Below are 27728 nucleotides of genomic sequence, written 5' to 3' on the forward strand. Positions count from 1 at the left end.
TGGAGAAAACTCCTAATCTCTTGGTTTGGAAGAATAGTCTCAATCAAAATGAACATCCTCCCGAAACTTCTCTATCTCTTCCAAACCCTCCCCATAGCCGTTCCACTTCCAGCTCTAAAAACATCCAGTTCCACATTTTCCAATTCATCTGGAAAAACGGGAGACCAAGGGTCCCGAAGTCGGTAATGCTATCCCTCAAAACTAAGGGAGGCCTTGGGGTCCCTGATGTGATAAAGTATTACCAAGCGGCACAGCTGAGGCAGGCTGTAGCTTGGAATTACGACCCGGCCTCCTCATGCTGGCTTTCAATAGAATCCCATTACGCGGCCCTCCTCCCCGTGTACCTCTGGTCCCAGGGGGGCAAGGAGAAAATCCCTAGGAAGTTTGACCTAGGATCAATGAGATATACGTGGGACATATGGCTCAAAAATAAAGGGAAGTATGGTCCGTTAGCATCCCCCTCTCATCTCACCCTCATCTTTGGAAACCCAAATTTCCCGCCCAGGTGTGCGCAAAGAAAATTCGGTCAATTTCAAGACCTGAACATCAGGCTGGTTGCAGATCTGCTGAAGAAGGGACAGCCCTTCACCTTCCAGGAGCTCCGGGATAAATATCAGACCCAGGATCTGCATTTATTTAAATACCTGCAAATTAGGCACTTTCTCTTTTTGCTCTCCCAAAATACCAAATTCCTCACACTAACCAAATTCGAATCCCTCTGTATCAAGGACAGCTACCAGAAGGGGTTGATCTCCGAGATCTATAGGGGGTTAGAGCTGACAGCGGATCCCCAACCCATAAATATATGCAAAAGTGGTCCGCGGACTTAAACCTGACAGTTGACACAGATGACTGGAAGGATGTTTTGGAATCGGCAACTAAAACCTCTATTTGTACAGTCACCAAAGAAAATATATATAAAATTCTATTCCAGTGGTACCTGACCCTGACTAGGCTGAGCCAGATCTTCCCTGGCACACCTGACCTGTGCTGGAGGGGATGTGGTCAAAAGGGGGACATGGCCCACATTTGGTGGTCATGTCCAGAGTTTCAGAGATATTGGTCCATGATTCAAAAATTAATACATGAGACCACGGGACTAAAGATCCCCTTAGACCCTCTGACTGATCGCCTCGATCCTCACAGCCGCTAGATGCTAGGCCGCGGCGGCTTGGAAGCAAATAAAAGCCCTAACTAGAGGCACAGTAGTGAAAAGGATCAATACAGTGTTGACTATGGAAAGACTGACAGCGATGCTCCATAAAAAATTGCTGCAGTTCCAAAAAACTTGGGAACCGTGACTGGAGCACCGACCGCCGGGGCTGGCTTAGCCCTCCCCCTTTTCCTCCTCCCACCTCTTCATCCCCATCTGTTTGCCCGCCCCCCTTTTCTATCTCTGTTAAAAGGTTAAAATGTTTATTGGAAACTCTGTCCTAATTTCGGTCATATGCACATGACAACCCTGTATCCTCGCTGATATTTTTCCAATAAAAAAAGAGTGAAAAATTGTTAATGTTAATTCCACTCCAAAACAAAGTTCAATACCCAGATTGGCTGATTAATTTCTGTTATTCTCCATTTTAATAGATTCAATGTAAATGATGCAATTTGTAAAACAGAATACAGCTAGTTGTCAAATTTCATTCCGCGACTTATGACCATGTCAAATCGCATGGTTTTACAAGGTCACAGTCACAGCTATGAGACTATCTTGCTGAAGCCCTTTAAAAAGTCCACATTCCAAAGGGTCTATAACAGTTTTGCTAAATAGTGAATTTTTTAACACCACCTATTTTATAAAAATTTCACATACTGTGTGACATTGGCAATTTTCGGAACTGCAGTGAATGTTTCACACATCTCTAAACTACAGTACAGGCATACCCCGGTTTAAGGACACTCACTTTAAGTACACTCGCGAGTAAGGACATATCACCCAATAGGCAAACGGCAGCTCACGCATGCGCCTGTCAGCACGTCCTGAACAGCAATACCGGCTCCCTACTTGTATCGAAGCTGTGCGCAAGCAGGGAGACTATAGAAATGCGTTATTTACATCAGTTATGCACGTATATGACGATTGCCGTACAGTACATGCATCGATAAGTGGAAAAAGGTAGTGCTTCACTTTAAGTACATTTTCAGTTTACATTCATGCTCCGGTCCCATTGCGTATGTTAATGTGGGGTATGCCTGTATACAGAATATTCTTGCTTTTTCAGACTTTTATAACTTCAAAATTCTGTCCAAAAATAAATAATGTTATTTTTTTTTTTGTAAGATCAAGAAACGCAATTGTAAAAGTTTCTAGCATTTGATGTAGATTACAAGCCAAATATGTTAACTTACATTAAACCTGGTTTACTTTTTTTTTGATTATTGAATGATGAAAAAGTGACTCATAATTTAATACAACAAATTATAATATGGGTATAATATGTGTATCACGTAATGTGACTTCTCCTTGTCTGACTGTTTACACTCTAAAAATGTCAAGATGTAGCTCATTGGGCTCATAGAGACAAAAGTTGAAATGACACGTTTAATAAGCATCAGTTTTCCTCCAATATTGCCTTAATATTTCACCCCCTTTATCTTTGTGTTTCTAATAATTCATTTCACACCCCAAAAAATATTCATGCAGTCACCACTTGGATTTTGATTTTTTTTATATTACGGGAGGTTACGTTGCATTGGTTGAATGTTTTATTCTTATATGTGAGATATTTCATTATTTAAGTTGTGCTTTTCTTGACATTATTGTGCTGTGTTTTGCGGCTTGATATAAACAAAAAATAGTTTGAAAATTTAAAGTCATCTGCTTACACATTTATAACTGAGCTATGGTAGGGGCAAAACCAGGGCACTTCATGTATCTGCCTATTTACAATATTTTAACAAGGAAATACATTATTATGTACATATCTTTTGGAAATACTGTATATCCTGATAAACAGTACGGAGACACACACAGACATTGCAATCATGTTTAAGGCTTCTCTGCTTGTGTTCGTACTTAAGATTTTTAACATTAGTTTATATATTTGTTCAGCTTTTCCTCTGAGCTTCATCTTTATGCCTTAAGAATTTTTTTTTTAACATTACATAAGATAATGTACTGTTTTTATATCTCTTGTCTACTTTTCAAAATCATCATCAAGGCAGTTTATGCATCTAAAGCTCGATTTTAGTTCATGAGTTAATGTTAAATTAGTGCTTAAAACACATACATGGAAATTACAAGTATAACACCCCTATGCCCCCTAAGGGAGATTTGTTGGTAGATAGGTGCTAGGCTAAGTCCCCACTAGCGCTGAGCGGGCTGAGCTTGTAAGTCCCCGCTCACGTGGTGCGCTCGTGCTCGGGCACATACGCTCACCCGTGATCGGCACTTAGGTAAAAAAAAAACATATACTTACCCGTGCACTCAACTACCCGCAATGCCCCCCCCTCCCCTGCGCGCACATACAAGCAGGACACCCGGCGCTCATGCTTGAAGTGCTCTCCAAGCATGAGCGCGCTCAGCGCCAGCGGGGACTTAGCTTTAGGTATTGTGGTGCTCACCTATTGGTTCACAGAAGTCTGAGTCTCCATGATATTGTAGGGAGTTGCGTAACAGAATACACTTTAGTGATAGTGCAGCGACTCCATCCTGCAGGGATCCTGCCATAGCCAGAGGTCTATACCTGCAGGAACTTACATGATGTAGAGAAATTACTCTGGAGTAACATAGGTCGATGCAACAGGTTTATTGCAACTGAACAGAACATAACTGAACGTAGCTGAACATACTGTAACTGGTCCCTTCTCTTCCAGTGTCCCAGCCCAGGGGTCATCCTTTCCCTGGACAGGAAATGACTAGTCACCCCAGGAGCTTGAGCCCCCTAGGCTAGTCTGATCTATCCTTACCCCTCAGGGGCAAGGCAGGAACACAGCACTCTGAACCCAGAGAGAACACATGGCTAGGGCTGGACAATACCCAAAAATGTAGAAGGGAGTAAATGTGAGTTGGGTTTAACCCTAGCATTGCCGGCTCCTACCAGGACTTATGGTACTAGGGTATAAAATTTAGTAGCCAGAGGTTACATGGCTACACAAGCCACAAAACAAACTATCCTAATATAGTGCTACTGATGTTGACAGCAGTGATGTACTAACAGGTGGCTCAATAACACTACAAAAATGGATCCAGGATCCTAAACGGATATTGACAGGAGTAGAAAATATATTCAAACAATTGAAAATACATACAAAAAAAAACAGAGAAGCCCAAAGCTACATCCAATATGACAAAAATACACAGTGAAATACCTATATATCTCTTGAAAAATGGTAATTTAGTTAAACCCTTTGGCCAAAGCATTTTAAGCCTGCAAGTCAAATAGCACAGATGCTATTTATGTGGGGAGTTATGATACTGTTATCACATGTAAATAAGTTAATTGATATGTAAATGCTGTGACTTTTTCACCCCAAAAGATTGGTTTGTGGTCTTTGCTTGCTACTTACTACTCAAGGAAAGTATGCTACTTATATAGAGTGCAAGTATGAAATTCTTCTTCTAAGAATAGGGCAGTGTGTATCTGGAATTTATAAGAAATCAGCATTGTGCAATAATGGAGATTCATATCATTGTGTACTAAAATTATTTTGTTAATATGACGTTTAACAAAAAAAGCTGAGTTTTTTTTAGTGTTTTTGTATTTTGATTAATCAACTGTTCTAAAAATGCTGCACTATTTTAATAGATAAACATTTATATAGAGGAGAAAACACTTGACAGGTAGTAATTATTCTATCAAACAGCCATTGAGCAGGGTTGACTACATTGTCTTAATAATTCACACTCTATTACATTTTTTTAAACCACTTTTGACTAGTCACTTGTTTGGCTTCTTCAGCCTTTTAAGTCCCTGTCCTTGGACAGTTCACTAAAATTAAACCCAAGAACAGGACACTTGGGTACAGATACACAAAAGAGTGATAAGCTGTAGCACACCTTTACTCCCATTAAGACCAATGAGAACTGAGGCATGTTAAAGCTTACTACTTTTTTTTTCTGGATCTGGGCCAAAGTCAGGAGCCTCTGGAATACGAATAGTTATGGATATAATGATAATAGGGTGTGTCTATTTGCTGATTAACAACACACTATGAAGCTGGCCAGCCCGGCTGGGCAGGCAACAGCTGTTGACCGGGGGGCATGGCCCCCCCTAACGTGGTTGGCCGTAAAGCGTCCGGGGGCATAGCGGGGGGAGGAGCCTCACGAGCCGAACCAGCGGCCAGGAGCATGCGTGCTTCACTTGGTCCTGGCTCGCAGCGGTTTAAGAATCGGTTGAAAACAAACAAGGACGAAAGATCCTGAAGGAGGAGTCATGGTTGGCCAATTTGCTTTGTCGCGGCGGCAGTTGGGGGCGGGGTAGGTGCCTGCCCTGCCAGAAGGGGCTCGGGGCTGTTAAGGCTGGGGGTTGCAATGAGGGGGCAGGTCACCGGGACGTACTTCCGGGTGCCCCCTTTGCGTTACCCATCACTGAGCATTCTGGCACGGACTGGTGGTACGCTATCCCCAGTTATTAATAAATAAAGCCGCGGCCTTTATACCTCCAGACTGTGTCCTCTCGTTATTCGTAATATTATGTCAATGTGAAAACATACAGCTTTCCTATTGGAGTTTAAAGAGTTCATGTAATTGTCAGTCAATTGAAAACAAGGACTGGTACCTTTCAAAATGGGTGCACACACAACCCACCAGCCCAATTTTCTGGAATACCATATATATACTATTTGCACCACACCATATATACCAAAAACATATATATATATATGAAAAAACAATATGTATAACAAAAACTATCTTGCAAGCACATCACATGCAACATACACACAAACACGAAGTTCAAAGGGATGACACCAACACACTCAAGCACAATATTAACCAAATGACACCCTCTATACACATATACACACACACACACACACACACACACACACACACACACACACACACACACACACACACACACACACACACACACACACACACACACACACACACACACACACACACACACACACACACACACACACACAATATATGAACCAAATTAGCCCCCCCAAAAAAGCATGCATGCACAAGATAACTTCAACACATACAGTACATGCATTAGATTAAAAGGGAAATCCACCTAAACTAACCCTCCCTTTATAATTTCTGCTTTAACCCCTGCACATCATACAATACATGCACCAAAGTTACCCGTCCCACAAACACCATACATACACAATTTCAATTGCACTACAAAACACCATACATGCACCATTTACAGATATGTGTCTGCTAGAGGCTAGTAATTTTGCAATGATCCACAATGCTATTTTTTGTTCAATTGTATTAACACATTGACACACAAAAAAACCTTCCTGTTTCCTAGTATAATGTAATTACTTCCTAGCCAAAAAAGCCTATAGAAAATGGCAAAGTGCAGGCAGAGAATGACATACAGACAATAGGCTAACCATAGGAATATAATTTGTCTTTAAATATAAAATATACTGTATGTAATTTAGAACTAAAATGTCAGTTGTATCCTGCAATTCACATAGGACTGTAAAAGCTTGGAGTCAAAATGTCCATTTAGCATAGACAGCAAACATATTTGTCATAATTAATCAGAGATTCACACATATAACATATACACATTTGTGTGATGGTAAAAGCATTGTGTTCTTGTTTCTTCTGAGAGACTACAACTATACTGAATTATTTTATTTTGTTAATTTTTTTAAGGCTCCATATACAGTACATTTACTGAATATATTTTGTGCCAGGAAATATAGACTGAAACTAAGTTAGAATAAAACCTTTTCTGTTATTGAAAATGTTTCTGAGCATAGTACAAAGAGAGTGTATTCAGCACAAAACTTAACCAAAAAAGAAGCAAACTCAAGGATATAGAAACAAATAATAAAAATGATATATAAAGGAGGAGAGGTAAGTGGACGAAACTCAGATGTTTCAGTTCCCAGTTGCCCCTCCTCTTTTTGTATATGATGGTGATTTACAAATAGACTAATAATAATATAGAGAAAAACAAAAGAAAAAACAGCGCAAAACCTCATTGTGTAATATTCAAATATATTGTGAAGACTTTCATCAGGAAAGTATCGCACGTACATCAATAAAATGGTATATAAACATAACATGTTATGGACTTGTTTCCACAACGCCCCCTCTTCTACACTGAATACGATCAAATACAGGCCAATTCAGGAGACAGAATCTTGCTCTCCCGGGACACCGAATACGATCGAATACAGGCCAATTCAGGAGACAGAATCTTGCTCTCCCGGGCTGCTGTAGATGGTCTCTTAGTCCTCGTCTTAATCGTCTGTTTGGATCAAGAGATGCAACCTCGCCAGAACGCTGGTCTACTCAGATCCTCGTGTCAGACTCTAAGGGAACTTCTGATGATGTCACTGCGACTCCGTCACGTCTTAGACGTATCTTGTGGTGTAGGCTAGTAGCGGATGGGAGTGTCCATATGGAGACACTGAACGCAGTGTATAATAAAATCCACAATAAAAATCTGGAACAGTACTTGTATGTGCACCTCCTTCCTACGCGTTTCGTAAACAAATACTTCGTCAGGGAATTACTGAAGAAGTATTTGTTTACGAAACGCGTAGAAAGGAGGTGCACATTCAAGTGCTGTTACAGATTTTTATTGTGGATTTTATTATACACTGCGTTCAGTGTCTCCATACGGACACTCCCATCCGCTACTAGCCTACACCGCCAGAGACGTCTTAGACGCGACGGAGTGACGTCATCTGAAGTTCCCCTAGAGTCTGACACGAGGATCTGAGTAGACCAGCGTTCCGGCGAGGTTGCATCTCTTGATCCAAACAGACGATTAAGACGAGGACTAAAAGACCATCTACAACAGCCCGGGAGAGCAAGATTCTGTCTCCTGAATTGGCCTGTATTCGATCGGATTTGGTGTAGAAGAGCGGGCGTTGTGGTAACATGTCCATAACATGTTATGTTTATATACCATTTTATTGATGTACGTGCGATACTTATATATTTGAATATTACACAATGAGGTTTTGCGCTGTTTTTTCTTTTGTTTTTCTCACTAGTGCTATGGTTTGTGGAGCCATTCTATGATATCTACAGCAGCAGCCATAGAGTTTATCACATGGAAGTTACAGGTTTTATTTAACTTGTTTTGTTCACAATTAAGTATAGTTTTAGGACACTATCACCTAAGTAGATTTATTCACTTTATGTATATAATTGAAACACATTGATTATTTCACTTGTACTATTTAGAGCGCGGTTCATATTTATTTTATAATAATAATATATATATATATATATATATAGCATCATCCTTGTTTGTGCTCTTTTCTTTGATAAGCGCTTAATAGTCTCATGTATGTTATCAGTGTTGTTTGTGTACACACTGATCTTTTGGATTATTCCCCACGTTTTGGCAGCACTGGGCATTTTCTAATTTTACAATAGTGCCAAAGAGGTCCATCTGTATGTCCTATTTCTTTTACAAGTGAACATTGCTCCACTATAGAAATTGTTGCCGAAATTTTAAATCCACTGTGGATTTGCAAGTTTCTATTAGCTGCAAATTTCCATGGATAAGTCTCAAAAGGGCAGATTTTTTTTTCTTCTATCACTAAAACTATGTCCCACGGATTGGGATTCGGATTCAGATTTTTACAAACCCTAATCTGTTTGGGGAAAGGGGGAGAGACTGAGACTAAAGCAGTATACATATCACTCAAATCTTCCTCCAAATAACATATGGAAAGATGACTGTGCTCAAAAAAAGCATACCTTAGATACCTGGGAGATATGCTAACGGTATTTAAAATATATATTTAAATAATCCTCTTTCTCCCTCTTTCTCCCCCTTTCTCCCCCTTTCTCCCTCTTTCTCCCTCTTTCTCCCTCTTTCTCCCTCTTTCTCCCTCTCTCATTTCACAACATCTGGATGAAGTGGCTCTTATGGTGGATTTTTTTAGTGCCCAATCCATCTTTGAATTTCTATGTGCGGAGCGGAATTTTGTAAAAACAGTGTGGAAAATCTGCAGATCAGATTTTGACTCACTGTCTCACCCATTTATACAGTAGGTGGCGTGCAACATTAATAATGATGTTGCTGTAAAAATGTTTTCTTATTTACAAACTTATTGAAATTAGACCATTTCAGCCCTTGAAATGCTAAATCCTATTCAACGTTAAATATGGTTGTATATAAAAAATACCTAGCTGTTATATGGCAGATTGCCCTCATTTTAATCCAAATGTTTGAGAAGTCATCATGTAAGATGTTTGCTAGACAGCATGATGCTCTCACCTGTGCGGTCAGTCTGCATACAGCATGTGCATATGAAAATAATCTGAGTGTCAGGAATGGAAATTTAGAGGACAAAAAGATACTTGGAAGTCTTGCAAAGAAACATTAAATAAAATAGATATTTTCAGAGACGAGAAAATATGAAAATGAAAAATGATGGTCTCTATTAGTAGAGCTCATATAATAGTGAATAAATAGAACACTTCTCAAGTGTCAGTTAAAACATACTGTTCTATATCCCCATGGGCATTTATTATTTCTCCATTTTATTTTGTTTGGAAGTTAAAGGGTTAATTTATTTAGAGAACCCATTGCTAAGTAAAAAAAAAATTTTCAAAAATAAAAGTGATCTACACAATTTGACAATACATATGCCAATATACTGTGGGCACCCCTATTTCAATCTGTATGAGATTTGACACCTCTGTAATTTTTCTTATGATTTCCTATAATTTCAAGTCTCAACAAAAGATTGCAATTCAATAATAATTCAGGATGATTTATTTTCTGCCTCTCCTTCCCTCATCCATTCCCTACAGCATAGTGAAAGACTGACAAGTTGACAGAATTTACTTATTGCCTAAATAATTGTTGCTAATGTTATACTACTGTCACTGTCTTTTTATATTCCCATTTATTTTCCAAAACAAAACTTGGAACAAAAACGTAAGGAGTTATAGTTCTCTATTTCTGCATTTACTTTTTGGACACTGTGATGAAAATCACACAGTATTACAACCCTAATTATTTGAGTGAAAACCCCAGGATATAACTACAGTTCTATTCATTGACATTATGCAAAGAAGAAATAAACACATTTAAGTTGGTATTTTAAATGAGTCTATTCATTTGTTAAAAGAAGATCTTTATGAACCAGTGGACATATAACTCAAAGATCATTTGTACAGCAAAGCTGCATCTTTTACTGTGTGGTGACCACTTAAAAGATGATTTGGACCATTTTCTGTTTCATCGTTTGACAGCTAAATGATGATAGTCTGTTGATTGCCATCTTTTGAAAGCCAAAAATAATTGTAATAATGACAAAAGAACAGTAAATTATGTAAAGAAAAACATATTAGGTGGACTATAGACTTGGTACAATATATATATATATATATATAGATATAATCAAAAAATAAATAGATGATACCGTTCTGTGGCTAACGAAATGCTTTTATTTGTGCGAGCTTTGGAGATATACACTGATCTCTTCTTCCGGCGATGTTGAAGAAGAGATCAGTGTATCTCGAAAGCTCGCACAAATAAAAACATTTCGTTAGCCACAGAACGGTATCATCTATTTATTTTTTGATAATTGAAGCTCGGCTAACACGGTACTGATACCTCTACATGTGTATGTATTGTATGTATATATATATATATATACATATATATATATATATAATTATTTGTGCTACGATTTCAAGAAACTTGTGATTGTAAATCTGGTAGGATTTTATATGCCCCATGTAGTTGTAATGGCATCAAGTATCTATGGGAGATCAGATCTCGTCTTAGATAATAATACCTTTACTATAAAAGATGTAGAGCACACAGACGTTCAAATATTACAAATCTAAATCACTCATATGAAGAAAAGATGACATGAAAATTGTCTCGGTAATGAAGTTAGTTATTTATTTTTCAACCTAAAAAATTATATTAAAGTATAAAGTTTCAGCTCTTGTCTGCACCTGTTTCCCTGGCATTCTAGCATCCTAAATCTATACTCTCAAACTAAATTTTCCTTTGTGGTTAAATCCTGGATATTCTTCTTCCTTTCTTCTGAGTCACCGACTCTCATACTGTATGACAAATTGAAGATCACTTTCTATCCTGAGTATCTTGTCACTATTCCCTTAGGTCTCCACCAATAGACGGCTTCAAGCCATCTCAAGAACAGCCACTTCCTTGACCTCATCGTGACTAAAAATTGCTCTCTCTGTTTTCTCAATATCTCCTTCTCCACATTCTGACCATAATCTCATCTCATTTTCTCTTTCACATTCCTCACATTCCTTGCTATGTTTGCAACCTGCGTTTCATTGTCTTTAATTCTCTGAAATCCATCTGAAAATCTAAACTCTCATCACTACCACCCTCCTCTGACACAAACACCTGTGTCACAATTTACAACTCTTTTGTTACCTCCTTTCTAGACCAGTATGCTCCTCCTGTACAGACACAATAACTAACTGGCCTCACTAAATTGTTATCCCACTCCTTATGCCATTTTTAATAATTTTGAATGTAAAGTATTAAGATTTTTTGGCATTCTATACTGTAGCAACCATTTTGGAAGCCACAAAACTCCCTCTTTTGAAATACAGATGTATTAATATCTACTGCCTATGTGGGCAAAATGCATTTTCTTTTCTAAGTGCCGTCTCGCTGCTTATCGGCATCTTCTCACCACCTTCTTGCCAACTTTTTCTGGCAGGATTATTTGGAGATGAAATCTCCATTCTAGAGCAGTGATCAGCCTCCATAAACTGACCGGTGCTTCTAGAATTGAGCGAGTTTGAGAAACTGGTGATAAGTGTCTTATCGCCACGCGTTTGGCGATTTATTTTTTCTCGGCAACAAAACCCGGCAATTTTTGCTCTTATTGTCGGCTTTTCGGGGTTTACTGAATTGCTGTAGGCTTTTTTGGCGATAATCTGGCGTTAAGTGGCTGATCGCTGCTTACTGCATGAGGCCCTTACTCTGTATGGTGGGATAAGCGCAGATGACATGATATCACATGAAAAGCTCCATTGACTTTAATGAGGCTTTACTTGTGATAGCACGTCATCTGCGTTTATCACACTTTATAGAATGAGGGATATAACCTCCTTAGATTATGTCTAAACTTGTTTGGCATTCCATGAAAGCATGGTAACTTTTCTTACAAGTTGGTAGGTGAGATGGTAACATCAATAAAGTGTATATATATTTGTTTTTTTTACAGCACCTTGTGGGGGAAACTTAACTGGCTCTGCTGGCTTTATTCTTTCACCAAACTTCCCTCATCCATATCCTCACAGCAGAGACTGTGACTGGACTATTACAGTCAATGCTGACTATGTGATATCCTTAGCATTTATCAGGTAAGCATTTCTCTGCAAGAGCCATTGAACGGCAGTATCAGAAGTTACTTAACGCATGCTAAAAGGTCCCTGTTTAGATTAATAATCTAGAAAGGAAACATACATTTTTAATAGTGTATGGTATGTATGCATACTAATAATGTTCCATTTTAGCATTACAAATTTGCAATAAAGATATTATAGAATGTAATATTTATCAATATTACTATGAGCAGAAAAAAACAGCAAGAATGGAATTAATCTTGAAACATTTTGACTAACATTTAAAAATATACCACTCAGTATTTGATTATCCAACCTGCTTATTCCATCTGCACATTTTTGTTTAATGGTTTAAAGATTTTTTTTCACCATAATATAGTTTAAAGTGTATTGTTCACCTGTGAATACACGGACTAAAAGGAAAAGATATCCCCACTAATGAGAGCACTCAAATCCCAAGGTATTGTGAGTCGAGTTTTTAAACAATGGTAACAATTATTTCCTTTCAAACCACAACAACTGTCGTCTACTTATAATACAGAGAGGCACTCACTTTGTGGTGCTATGACCCGAATAGCATACTGTACATATATTTTAATATTTGATTGCTATAAATAAGGTGTTGAACATTTTGGTGGGCATTAACCCTTTAATATAATACCCATTTGGTCCTTGCTTTGTTTATCACTTACCCATCATTTCCTTTTTTTTATCATAGCTCTAATAAAGTTATCTGATACTTTTAATGTTACCATTGTTTCCAAACACTACTTCACAATACCTTGGGCTTTGAGTGCTCTCATCAGTGGGGATATATTTTCCTTTTAGTCTGTGTGTTCAATTTGCTCCCTATTGTAGCATCTCCTGATCACACGTTGTTGCGAGGGTCCTCTCCCTGTCCACCATCCCCTGTGTACGTGACCCTTTTTTTTCACCTGTCACTGAATTGTTTTTCTTATTCTCAAAAAAAGAGCTCCGAGCTCTAAGATCAGATAAAAATGCTAGGTAAAACATATTTAAATCCCCTAGGCATCTTGAATTACAGATGAGTTTGTAAATCTCCATGTACAGTACAGTACTCCAGAAAGTTAATAATTCTGTACTTTGTCCCCCATAAAGTTGTTCCACATGGGCCCTGCATGCAGTTAGTTAATTACTGACTACAAATACTTATAATACAGCAGGTTAATTACTACCTAAACATTTAAAGATTATTTGTTTTCTCCTGATTTGCAACTTAGTAAATTTCATAATAAACTAGTTTGATTTTCAAACTGAACTTTTGGTTTAATTTATGAATATTTAGACATATAGCGTTGTGTTAAATACTATTTTATCAAGTGTTCCAATTGCCTTATTTTTCTCTGTCTAGCCTTTGTCTATTTATTCCCAATGGTATGTGTAAATGTGTAATTAATTGCTATTTGCTTCTATACTTCATAAGGTTTTCTTCACCCAAATCACCACATAACTAAATGGTGATGGACGGGGTAGCAGGGGGAAAGGAAGCTAATTAAAATGGTGCATCTGCTTATCAGAAAATAATTAGTTATCACGCTGTAGATGTAAGCATTTTTCCATGAGTTATGCTCAGAATTTCCCAGTAAGTCTTACTGTTACAATATATAGCTTACTGAACTGAATTTCCAAAATGTTTCTTTAAAGTTTAAATGCTTGTTTATAAGATATAATACTCTTTAACATTACAAATGAAAGACAACTATAATTTATTATTACTGTACATAGAGGACTCTGCATTAGTCAAACTAATTAATTTGATTTAATTAAATGGAATTGCATAATAGCACATTACATTTCATTGGTGTTAAAAGCAAATATAGCAGCCTGCAAACTTTTTAAATTTATATATTGCCTTTGTTCATTGTTCTTAGAATTTGCATCAATTTATTATTACTGAATACTGTACATGTCCATTTATATATGTAACAGGGTATGTCCCATAATACCTTTCTTTCCCCACATAATGTATCTGTTAGGTAAATCCTGTTAACTCCAGACAGTAACAGGTTAATCTATGGGCCAGTGGACCCCCCCCCCCTTATGCTTCACTTGTAAGTGAAGGAAGTAAGGTGGTGACTCATGGCCTGTGTACAGCCTATCAAAGATAGGTACAGTCCATGAGCCCGCCTCTTTCAGAGACTTCCAAGTGGGAGTAGCAAAGTAAGTTTAGTTTTGCACTATACATCTGCCTGGGTGTCAGTTCCTGGGAAGGAGGGGTAAGGAGTATTGTGTTGGGAGCTGACATCCAGCATCCCAGGAGCCCATCACAGCTGGAGGCGCTGAAGCTCTGATGATACCGAAGTAAAGAACTCCAAAAGCCTGTCCTATTGTCCCTTACCATCGCAGCTTCTCAGCTCTCCTGAACAAGCAGGTATGTCTCAGCACCACACTATATTGTGAATTGTAGTGAAATAAGGCGCAAACAACTCAAACAATGTGACAATAATAAGTGCAACTAATATTAAGTGCAATGTACCATATGTGCCAAATTAAAAATATCAAATAATAAATGACCCTGCTCAAACCCTCTGGTGGGACCTGTTTCAAGGGTTCCAAGAAGTGTGATAGATCTCATACAATCCAGGAGGAGCATATATGGGAAACACAAAGAAAACAGTGCAAAATTTAAGTGTAGATGTATTAACAATTGGGTATATAATGTGTTGAAATCTTGGCTCTTGAGGTGAGTCTACTCACAAGATGTCAGAGATAAATAAGCGTTTGGCAGATAGGGCTGCTACCATACGATAATCGTGGTATGTGGATCTCCCTCCAGGCTCGTCTCATCAGTGGGATGGTATATGAAAGAAGGGGAAAGGCACTACATAGCGCGATCAGGTGTATAATGAACTTTATAAAAAACAGATTTAAAATGTGCACTTATAATGTGCTAGAATAAAACAAGCGTTTTACACAATATATGTGTGCTGTGGGTTTGTCGCAGCTCTCACCGGCTTCCCCTGGGTATTCCAAGTGTCCTTCGCCTGCAGTGTAAGATCGTAGCTTCACTCTCAGCTTTGCGTCCTTGTGTGCGTCTGACGTCACGGCTCTGAGATGCGGCAAAGAAATACGGGTCGCCCACTGGTCCAAGAAACTCCACTCTACGCGTTTCGCCCAGTCCAAAAGTGACTGCTTCCGGCTTCGTCAGGAGTGTGGGTACTTGGAGTGAAGGGTGCCTTCTGCTGGGTTAGGATTCTGCAAGTCCTTGTAAAGGGTTTCTCTCCTGAGCGGTCCAGAGTCCAGTTCCTTCCTGGCCAGAGAGTTCCAGTTCCCCTGTGATCCCTTCAGCAGTCAAGGGCGTCTGCCTGGACTAGAAAGTTTTCATTGTGTTTCCCATATATGCTCCTCCTGGATTGTATGAGATCTATCAGCACCACACTAACATTAGTCACAGCAGTGGATCTCCAGAGGGGGGGGGGGGCAGTGTTACATTTGGAGGCGCTGCTGAGATAATCAGGACAGGCTTTCAGGCTTAACATAGCAGTACAAAACCAGAAGAGAAAAGTACTATCTCAGCTTTGGCTCTACAGGAAGAGAACAGTGGTAGTCAATGGGATCTATGATCTACCTGTTCTGCCTAAGGATGTTTGGGTTTGGATAATAACTACTGTGCTGTTTAAGTTAAGTCACCCTTATGGACTGATAGGTTTAGGATGCCTAGAAGGGGGTAGTACTGGGTGGTCCCCAGGAGCCGCTGAAGGAAGGGTCTGCAGTATTATTGCCTATAGGGGGATGACATAAAGTCTGTGGGTATTGTCCGGAAAGGAGGTACCACTCGGTCCTATGTATGAGTAGTAAGTCCCAAGCACAAAGAATCCAAGAGCCAAGAGAGTTGGATTTATTAATAGCAAGATGAGATATGCTTCAAAGGAGGTTTTGCCTGCCAAAGAGTAGTCTCTGAGTTATTAGCTGCAGCATAAGAAACATTTACATACACAAACAGGGTTTCCAAGATGGCACCCACCATGTGGTGGTACGTGTGCATGAGTCCAATATGGAGCTCCTGCCAAGAAAACGAAACTGCATGGGATGGTGTGCAAGATTTGCAGAAGTTTGCAGAAAGAGTTGCAAGCTTTCGGCGCCAAATGAAGGGTGCCGCCCCTTATGCTGATTGTCTCAAGCTGAGTCAAGTCCTACTGATGATACTAGCCCCACCACTGAGATTCACCCAGGGGAGGAGCTGATCGAGTAACAGCCAATCGGAGCTCTTGTCCTGGATCAGAGGATTCCTAAGAGCAGTCCCCAGAGCTCATTCTACTGTGAGCTGTTAGAGAGAGAGGAGCTGCTATATTATTGTGAGGTACCACCGCAAATATGGCTGCCTCTAGTGAAGCAAATGATTTGGAAGTTTCCAATTACTCCCTCCCAGGTGGCTACCTGATGGTGAGGATTGGAGGGCAAATTCATCTGCGCTGTCTGTGCGTGCACTGTCACCTGCCTGGTGGCTCTGTCGGCCTAGATCCGCGGTGCCTGCACTGTGGCACCTACTATCTGCGGCCTGCCAGCTCAGTGTCTGCGGAGGTGTGTGTACCTATTTTGAGAGTCATTACTCCGACTGGTGCGGTCTCTTTCCTGTTTCCTACTACCACGGATTCTGCGGGCCCGTGCGCCCTTATAAATGTGGCCAGAGGCTCCAGTGGTCCGGTGCCACCTTCAACTACTACCTCAGGTGCTGCTGCGGAACCTGCTGTGGATCCGTGTGCCCTAAAACAGCAGGTCCAGCCTGCAAAGTAGTACGGACGGTCCCAGGCTTGGAATCAGTACCTACCAACTCTGACGAGGGTGTCGGGAGTGGGTCCACAGGTGACCACTGAGCAAGGTAGCATCATAAGTATGGTCACCTGGGCGAATGACTCGCCCTGGCATCGCATCCTGGTGGAGGTGTCCCCACCAGATGAAGAAGAGGATCTCTACCGAGTGGGACCTGTAGAGATGAGCCCATAGCCTACCTGCCATGCGGAGAGAAGTTCTGGTCCAGATGCGTCATTCCCAGAGACGGCTGAGGTTCCGAAGCGTCCGTCAAGATCAACCCATCGCAGATGACGCCGGAGTCTGTGATGCCTGCGAATGAACTGATTGATGTCCCCTACCTTGCTGTGGGTGAACCGCCACGTTCCTACTTTACAGCAGATCCGGTTTTGGCGGCCTACTTGCCTGAGGCGCCGGGTGAGGCCTCGTCTGGTGCGCAGCTCAGTAATGAACTTCCGGTCTCACCGGAAGTGACATCATCAATGGCGCTGGGCGTGTGTTGCTCCAGTGGTCTCGCGATACTGGCACTAACAGATGTCCCACCAAGATGGCACCCGCGGAGCCGGTAGCACCAATGATGGGCCCAGACTCGGTGAGTGTGGGCCTGCATCCACCAGAGGTCGCCTGTCCGGAAAAGGCTGCCTACACTCCAAAGAAGTGTGTTCTTGCACCGATATACCCTGCGGGACTGCGAAGGTGTCATTCTACAGAGTCCAAATTACAGTCCCCTGTTAAAGGGAGAGGGAGCCCCTTTCAGAAAACATTTAGTGGACTTGTTAAAGCCCCAGTTACAAGCCCTAGCGGTACATACCCCATCTGCTTCTACCCCTGTTCTGGACATTAAGGACTTTGCTCAGGTCCATTCTGCCCCTGCCACTGCCCCATCTTCAACCTGTGGTTCACAGAGGGTAAAATATATTGACCCTACAGTTAAGCTGTTTATATTAACCAAGTTTCCGGAAGATGTAAATGTGGGGAATTGGTTGAGTGAAAGTTCTGGGGAGTCTGCGGGAGATATACCAGTGTATCAAGAGATGGGGAGTAGAGGGTGTTATCATTCCTTTAGATCCCAGTCACTAGTGTCAGAGAGATCTGTGTCTTCATCCCCATCTGTTACCTCAAGTGCATTCTTACCAGTGCATGCCAGACCTGATAGTGCAGGATCTGAGTCGCTATCACAGGGCACATGTAAGTGGTGGTACCCTATGTTCCAGGGTTATGCCCCTGAGATAAAATACACCAGGTAATCCTGATTAAGGGTCCTGTAGTTGACAATTGGTGGGAATAAGGTGTATTTACTCCTGAGGAGTCGACCGAAGAGAGCGAAATTAAGTTGGGAGTACATGTCCCTAAGGGCCCTGATGATTTTAATAGGAAAATAAACCCTAGGGATCCAGGATTTGGGGTACTACCCAGCAAGGGAGCTGGTCGGAATGTACTTAAGTTGAGTAGAGCTGACCGGGCCATAAGAGCCAGGTTCTGGCAGTCTCATGTTATCTTTTTCCCTATATGCCTGAACCTATCATGCAGGAGATAGAGGACCATCGCCATGAGTGGCTGAAGTTAGCAATCACAGACTATATCCAGCGTGAAACCAGTTATAAGGCGTTCATAACTGACTCCCTTATTTATTCCATCATCAGGGAATGGGTAATAGGGACCTAGGATAGGGTGGAGGTCCATCAGCAAGCCGGTGCTTGCTGAGTCTATTCGGTGGGGGCGGAAGATTATGATGGACGGCCAGTTAAAAAGCCGGATCATAGGTACTAGTTCTAGGTTCAATCCATTCAGTTATGTTAGTATTTCATAACTGTTTTCAGTGGATGATACAGAATGTGTGTATATTATTCAATCAATGTATATATGCTAATTATGTATCAATTTGTGTCCTTCTGCAGATCCCAGAATGATGGATGGTGCCACAAATGTGGACCCAAGCGAGGTTGCTGGGAATTTCAACCCAGGGGAGAGTGTAACAGGGTATGTCCCATAATACCTTTCTTTCCCCATATAGTTTATCTGTTAGGTAAGTCCTGTTAACTCCAGGCCATAACAGGTTAATCTATGGGCCAGTGACCCCCCTTATGCTTCACTTGTAAGTGAAGGAAGTAAGGTGGTGACTCATGGCCTGTGCACAGCCTATCAGAGATAGGTACAGTCCATGAGCCCGCCTCTTCCAGAGACTTCCAAGTTGGAGTAGCAAAGTTTATTTAGTCTTGCTCTGCCTGCGAAGGAGAGAGCATGGGCAGTCAGACTCTCCCGTGGTGCGGATGAGCTGGCCCACCCCAGGCCAAAAGACCTGGGGACCATCAAGACTCAAGGCCCCATACTATCGGGGTAAGCACCATCCAGAAGTCCTGGGACTTTGAACATCAACATCTATGCTAAGTGAAGAAATACTGCAGTGTGACCAATAAATATATCAGTTCACTATACCTCTACCTGGGTGTCAGTTCCTGGGAAGGAGGGGTAAGGAGTATTGTGGTGGGAGCTGACATTCTGCATCCCAGGAGCCCATCACAGCTGGAGGCGCTGAAGCACTGACGATACAGAACTAGAGAACCACAAAAGCCTGTCCTGTTGCCCCTTACCATCGCGGCAACTCAGATCTCCTTAACCAGCAGGTATGCCTCAGCATCACACTAACATTAGTAACAGTAACAGCAGTGGATCTCCCAGAGGTGGGGGAGGGGGGGGGGGCGGAAACAGTGTTACATATAAGTGCAAATTAATTTAACCAAATGTGTACTTGATGTGTTATCTGTTTGTTTTTGTATATATTTATAAAACCTTTACATAATAATTTAAATATTCAAATGGAATATCTGTTTTGTTGCACTGTAGTATAAACTGTATTTATTATAGTGATAATGCATCATGTAATGTATTCCTTTACTGCAGTAATGTATTCTAGACTTACTGTAGTAGAAGAAAAGTTAAATACAATCTCTGATAGAAATACAAAAATATTCTAATGCTTTATGTTACATTAAATATGTTCTTTTTTCTATTGCAGTTTCAGCATAGAGCCAAACTATGACTTCCTCTATATTTATGATGGGCCCGATGGTAATAGTGCTCTTATTGGAAGTTTCCAAGACAGTAAATTACCAGAGAGGATAGAAAGCAGTTCTAACAAAATGCACCTGGCTTTTCGAAGTGATGGATCAGTTAGTTTTATTGGTTTTCATTTAGAATACAAAGGTGAGATGAATTTGTATTTAAAATTTTCTGATTTATTCACATTGCAAACAGTATCTGCTTTCTACATTGTGTTACAGACACTGTATATATCCCTACATAACTATGTTGTTATTGTGAAGTTATTTTTTTTCTTATATTATGTACTATGAAAAGTGAATGTCTTCCTACTTTTAAACCAGTAGCATATTTTTTTTTTTTTAAGAGAACAAAGTCATTTGGGTTATGAAGTTAATATAAATGTATATTGTCACATTTAAATGAAGTCTTGCACTGTACAATCAATCTTCAGGAGTACAAGATCAATTGAGAATCAATATTTATTTAGCAACCCATCTAAGAAATTCTCCAACACATTTCACCCCCAATAGTGCTTTGATATCCTGAAAATGGAGAGGTGTTTAAACTTGAATTGATGAAATTGGGTGATAGCAGGTAATGACTATATTCCATATGCCATAGTTTTGTGACTATAATATATATATATATATATATATATATATATATATATATATAATTATAAAATGTTAGTCCAAATAAAAAAGGTATCACCTAATACTGAAGAACTCCTTTATTATATATATATATATATATATTAGACAGAAGAAGAAAGCGCACAACCCATAGCGTAAAAACGTACAAATAGTTTAATAAAAATATATTGAGAGGGAAACAAGCTCAATCACAAACATAAAAAGTAATTAGGCATGCATGAATATAATATCACCACCACGGGAACAGCACGGCAAGATCTCCTGCAGCGTCAGATGCCTCACCAACCACCTCATGGGTGGTGTTGAAACTTGAAATCTTTGGAGTCCTGGGTTGTCAGTCTCTCCACACCAGACCGGCTATCAAACGCGCTAATTTTGGGGCTGTGTGCAGCAGGGCTGGAAGCTTGCCACTGCTTCTGACCCTTGTTGATGACGTAGTGTCGGCGCTGCTTCCTGACGCGTTTCGTCAGACACACTGACTTTATCAAAGGCTAATACATCTCCAATACATATACTTTGATAAAGTCAGTGTGTCTGACGAAACGCATCAGGAAGCAGCGCCGACACTACGTCATCAACAAGGGTCGGAAGCAGTGGCAAGCTTCCAGCCCTGCACACAGCCCCAGAATTGGCGCGGTTGATTGCCGGTCTGGTGTGGAGAGACTGACAACCCAGGACTCCAACGATTTCAAGTTTCAACACCATCCATGAGGTCTGAGACCTTGGGACACGAGCAGGCGGCATTTGTTTCATCTGACGCTGCTGGAGATCTTGCTGTGCTGTTCCCGTGTTGGTGATATTATATTCATACATGCCTAATTACTTTTTATGTTTGTGAGTGAGCTTGTATCCCTCTCTGTATATATTTATTAAACTATTTGTACGCTTTTACGCTATGGGTTGTGCGCTTTCTTCTTCTGTCTAATAGATTTTTGTGGAACTGGTTCTTCTGCTGAAAGCTGCCCCACACCCATTCAAGCGACAACAACTGACTGGACAATCTGATGAGTGGATTAGTATCATCTTTTTTTTTTTTATGATTCACTGCTTTACCTGTTTTATTTTTGATATTATTTGTTTCTACTTTAAATTTATTACTTGCCATTTTGACGCTACTAGTCTTTTGGTATTTATATATATATATACTGTATATATATATATATATATATATACTGTAGACCTAAAAAAATATTATTCTTAAAATGTAAATCTATCTATCTATCTATCTATCTATCTATCTATCTATCTATCTATCTATCTATCTATCTATCTATCTATCTATCTATCTATCTATCTATGAAGAACTCCTTTATTACATATATATGTATATATATATGTATATATGTATATATGTAATAAAGGAGTTCTTCATAGATAGATAGATAGATAGATAGATAGATAGATAGATAGATAGATAGATAGATAGATAGATAGATAGATAGATAGATAGATAGATAGATTTACATTTTAAGAATAATATTTTTTTAGGTCTACAGTATCTATTTATAGAATGTAAGGTAAACGTAAAACAATTCTAGATATGGTGCATTGGTAAAATATAAATATACCTGTATAATTCCATATTTTCCATTTATTCTATTAAGAAAAAACATTTGTTCAAAAAGAAATACTCAGACTGACCCCACATTCCTTACTTCTATAGATTCAAACATAAGCATGATAATATATATGTTTTTTTTGTAGCCAAGTTACGTGAATCATGTTTTGATCCTGGAAATATAATGAATGGGACTAGAATTGGAATGGACTATAAACTTGGATCAACAGTTACATACTATTGTGATGCTGGCTATGTCCTTCAAGGATATTCAACACTTACATGTATCATGGGAGATGATGGGAGACCTGGATGGAACAGAGTCTTACCCAGTTGTCATGGTAAGAACTTCCGTTCATAATTAAATTGTATAAGTCAACCAAATACTTAACATTTCAGTAATACCATTTTTTTTATTTACATGAATTATTATATCTCCAATGAAATAGTAACCATATAAATAAAAGTGTCAGAGCTAATTAAATTGTGTTTTTAATAACCATGTATTAGTTTATTTGGTGCCAAATAAAATGATCCTTGTAGACATGATACATTTTAAATGTCACGGACACATAAATCAACATTTCCTTGTTGCCCAAATTACATCTCAATCAATTGAATGAATGTATATTCTCTTTACTCTATGCATTTGCCCCAGCAATACCACCCACTTTTTAATTAGTAATAGAGCAGAGTTGTTGAGCAGTACAAAAGCAACATAACACTGATCCATAGCTCTTACTAGAGGTCAGAGTCTCAGAAGGCATGTACAGTAATTAGTATTTCAACTAAGGCAGGATACTTTCAACCAGTATCCTGTGGTCTGCATTTCTATAGCCAGGTAGATTTTTGGAGTCTGAACTGCCTTGGATGGGATACTCTAATACAGTATCTGCTGTCATTTTCATGGCAACGATGAACCAAAGACATTTTTGCTCTACATTTTCCCAAGTCAATTTTTGGATTAAACTCATGTCTTCACTGTTACTTATGGAGAGTTACATTTACAGCACATTTTTTCCAAATTACATTTTTATGGTGCTATTGTGTTGTTAGTAAATGAAGGTGATTCTCCTGTCTAGACTATATTTGATCTTCTTACAATGAAGTCACATACTATATATTATTTTTATGCAAGGGTTGCAGTTCCTGCCATTGAATCATTTAGATATGATAGATGACATCGGAATAGCTGGCATTCCATCAAGTACACAATTAAAAAACGATGTCATCATATTTTGTAAATCAAGGATGCAAGGCATTCTCTTTTTCACGATTGATGCAGTTTTCTTGTCATTTCAAACATTTCTAGCCTAACTATTCTAGAACTATTATAATGTTTCTAATTATTTTATTTCATTTGCTTGATTGCTTGATATAACTCTAACACAGCCAGTTGGGCATGCATACAATGTAAATCCTGCTCTCTCTATAAAGCAGTTATTCATATTCATGCTTTGGTGGCTTAAAGATGAAAATGTTAAAACATGCAAACACATTGAGTAAGTCTACTCTTTACCCAATTTGTAGCCTCAGACTCTTTTTAATTGTTAAATGTAAAACAATAAGGAATGTCTATGCTAACAGTAGTAAATCCCACTATTTCTGCCCTCTGTTTACTTTCTAACATTATAGCCAATACCTTTATAGTAGACTTTTCTAGTTAAAGTGAGCAAACAAAAATCATTTAGATCTAAATCTGAATAAATATATTGTACTGGATGTATTGAGAATGTTTTGAATAGCATCCAAAAATAAAATGACTGTATGTCTATAAGTATTTGAATATGCTGTTCATAATATGAATACCAATATGTTGGGCCAGATAATGTACAGGTAGACATTTTATTTACCTGATAGGCTTCCTTCCTATAGTCGTCCATGTGATGAAGCTAGTGTGTACCATAAACGTTCAGCAAATTCACCCATGACCTTTAATATGTTCTGTCTGCTACATCTTAATATCAGAACCAGTTGTGTTTAAGGAGTTTAAGGAGAACAGTTTTAATCTTAGACAGATTTAAGTTGCAGAAGAGAGATATGTAAAACCGGTATGTAAAACTATTTTGCCAAGGGCCATCCATGTATAGAGCGCTTCACAACAGTAATAAATGCAAAAAAATATAAGACATATTGGGGGGAAATAAGTTAAATAACAAAAGTATAGATTAGGAAAATGAGTCAATGCTCTGAAGTGCTTATAATTGAAGTTGTATGTAAAGATATTGTAGAGAGAGAAGGAGGGTGTTATGATAAGGATTATACAGTATCAGGGATAATGGTAAGTGTGTTTGCAAGATGTGAGTACATGTGAGCTACTGAAATGCTTAGTTAAACATGGGACTTTTGACAGTGGGATTGACGCAGGAGTGGGATGGTGCTTGGCGGATATGAAGAGGTTATTACATACAAAAGGGGTAGACAGAATACATCCTTGAACAGACAGCAAGATGTGAGCAAAGATTAGAAATGATGGTTGGGATATAAGGACAGATGAGTGGACAGCCTTGAAAGTGAACAGGATAATTTTAAAAGATATATGGTAATTAATGAAATGCCAGGAGATTTATTTCAGCAGGAGACATGCAGAGGCAGATTTAGGAGAGAGTGAAGTGATTCTAGCTGCAGCATTTAAGCTAGACTGTAGGAGAGCTGAGAGTCAGGAAGGTAACACAGTAAAAAGTTACATTATTCAAGACAGGAGAGAATAGGAAGGTGATGGATTTAGCAGTAGAATGACAAATAAAAATACATATCTTTGCAATGTTATGAGTGTATGATTGTACTTCCAATAGTAATGAAGAAGAGGGAAATGTGTCCAGGCTTGAGAGTAAGTATGAGGAGGTCCATCTTTGACATGTTAAGTTTATGTTGGATGGACATCTAGGATGATATTGTGGATAGACTTTCAGAGACAATCCCATCAGTTTATAGGTGATATTTAAACACAAAATTTATGATAAGGCCACTTAGGAAAGTGTATACAGAGAAAAGAGGAGACCCCAGGAATACGCCCACATTGAGATCAACACAACAGAAGAGGAGGTGTAAGCAAAAAGTTTTATAGTGACTACTGTTGAAAACAATTGTAACGTGAGTTATTACCTTAACACATTTCATATTTCTTGTTTTATTTTGCATTAACGGGAGTAATAAAGTTGGTTACAACTGTGCAGTATATGATTAAAAGTTTTCTTTTGTCTAGGATAGATTTGTAAAAAATCAATGACAAACTGCATTACATTTGGGCTTCTGCTTGCAAAAACTGCATTCTTTTGCTAAGATATTCCTTTCAAATGTCCTTGAAGCCTACCTAATAAGTTTGGGATGTGAACCAAATCCACAATTTTCATTCTATTATGAATGCATGCAAAGATTATCCAGTGTAATATAGTAAACCATTTGGCACTGGATGATGGCAGTTAAGAGCAAGATGTAATTAAAGTATGTAGATGAAACATTCATGCAACAGAGGGATGACAAGTAATATTTTTTTGTCGGCATCACCAGATAGCATACTTTATTTCAATAATATTACATATAAATGTGAACTTCTTCACAGCTGATGCCCGTGTTGTATTTGGCTCGTATAGCAGAAAACAATATTCTGTAAGATAAAGGAAATAGCTAGCTGATCATTTGAATTTTCGTGAAGTCTGATAGTTTTAACAATGACTACAGAGTACATTTGCCATAGCTATTAGTTGAATTCTCACTTATGTTGATATTCATTTATTGAAAGAACATTTCTTTGCACTGTAATATCTTTTATAAATATACATTTCCCCCCAAAAACACTTTCATTGTATATAGATAACATAAATTCAGATATTCTTTTATTTACGTTATTATAGAATTGAAACACTTTCTTGCCTATAAACACAAGTTTATTTGTATATTAAATTGAAACAGAATAAGAAATATGTGCTATAACCACAGACCTACTGCTTTGACTCTTAGCCTGCTAAGTTTTATTATTCACATTTCTTCTATACAGACGGACCATGATTCATTAACATTGTATCCACAAGGAAACTGCAGCTCAATTGAGGCTGGACCAAGGCTCGGCAGCATTTTCTCTCCCCCCACCCCCCTGCCCAAAAGCCTAGCACACTAATTTCCCATCAGGATAACACAGAGCAGATCCTTGCTTCTGAATGCTTTTTAGTGTATGCATTTTTTGATCAGCGGGAGTCCCATTCAGAAGCAGGGACGCCCGCTGTGTTAATCCTGATGAGAAATTCCCCCCATGCCCTGCACTTGGCCATGATCAGGCCTCATTTGGGCTGTTGTTAAACTTCAACAAGTGCAGGGCAGGGTGGAGATAAATAATGCTCTATCTGTACCTTATGTCATGTGATTACTATCTAGAGATGGGCAAATTGGTCCAAATTCCTATCTCTGATTTTCCTGGATTTTTTAGACCAAATCCAATCTCCCCACTAAAATCTGCCTGTGCATTGGGTACTAAAAAATCCAAGCAGATTAATAAAAATCTGCTATTGCATACAGGCTGGTCTAATTTTTATGAATCCGGACTCAGATTCCATATTAAATCTGAAATCTGCATAGGGGATTAATAATTCATAGCCATTGTAAATAATCCACTCTCTCTCTCTCCTCTCGGATTTAATCTGAGTGCAGATTTTTAACAATTGGACCGCAGATTATTAATCTGCCATATGCATTATCAGTGATAGAAAAAATGGCAGATTTTACTTTTTGAGGCTGATCCGCAGAAATGTGTGGCACAAAGGAACGAACCAATCTGCATCAAATTCAAATACACACAAAAAAAATGATGCCCATTGTCATGTACGGCATACTTGTGAGCATGTGTCCTGTATACGGGGCAAGGGTTAATACACAACTCACAAGCTGGCCCATTTTTCACCTTCACAAAGGTCCCTCAAATGAAGAATATCTCCCCTCAATACATCCCCATATACCATCTGTCTTGAACAGCACACAAGTGAGCATGTGACTTAGATAATCAACCAGGGTTAATACACATAGCTAACTAGCCAACTCGCCTTTCTCCTGCGCAAGGTACAGAGTTAATATTAACCCCTTATTCAATTTCAATCAGATCTATCCACCTCCACCACCCAAGAAATATGCAAAATATGTAATCACTATATCTGCCAGGGTCTTAGGTCCCTGGTTATTATTGAACAAACTATACACTTAACACAAAAATCTGGTATTGCAAAATGTGTCAGAAACACAGAGCGTGCAACAATTTATTCAG

General features: G+C 39.1%; 1 protein-coding gene across 6 annotated transcripts in view; it reads left to right on the forward strand.

Annotated features, from left to right (window-relative positions):
• Nucleotides 1-27728, forward strand: part of CSMD3 (CUB and Sushi multiple domains 3) — a 1548521-nt gene that overhangs the window by 997421 nt on the left and 523372 nt on the right. For all 6 annotated transcript variants that reach the window (XM_075582415.1, XM_075582410.1, XM_075582412.1 and 3 more), the window contains 3 exons: nucleotides 12334-12472; nucleotides 20241-20428; nucleotides 22624-22818. In XM_075582415.1, the coding sequence (XP_075438530.1) occupies nucleotides 12334-12472; nucleotides 20241-20428; nucleotides 22624-22818 (522 nt within the window). The remainder of the gene's footprint in view (nucleotides 1-12333; nucleotides 12473-20240; nucleotides 20429-22623; nucleotides 22819-27728) is intronic.

Source organism: Ascaphus truei, chromosome 2 (genome assembly GCF_040206685.1).
Source record: "Ascaphus truei isolate aAscTru1 chromosome 2, aAscTru1.hap1, whole genome shotgun sequence".
NCBI classification, from domain to species: domain Eukaryota; kingdom Metazoa; phylum Chordata; class Amphibia; order Anura; family Ascaphidae; genus Ascaphus; species Ascaphus truei.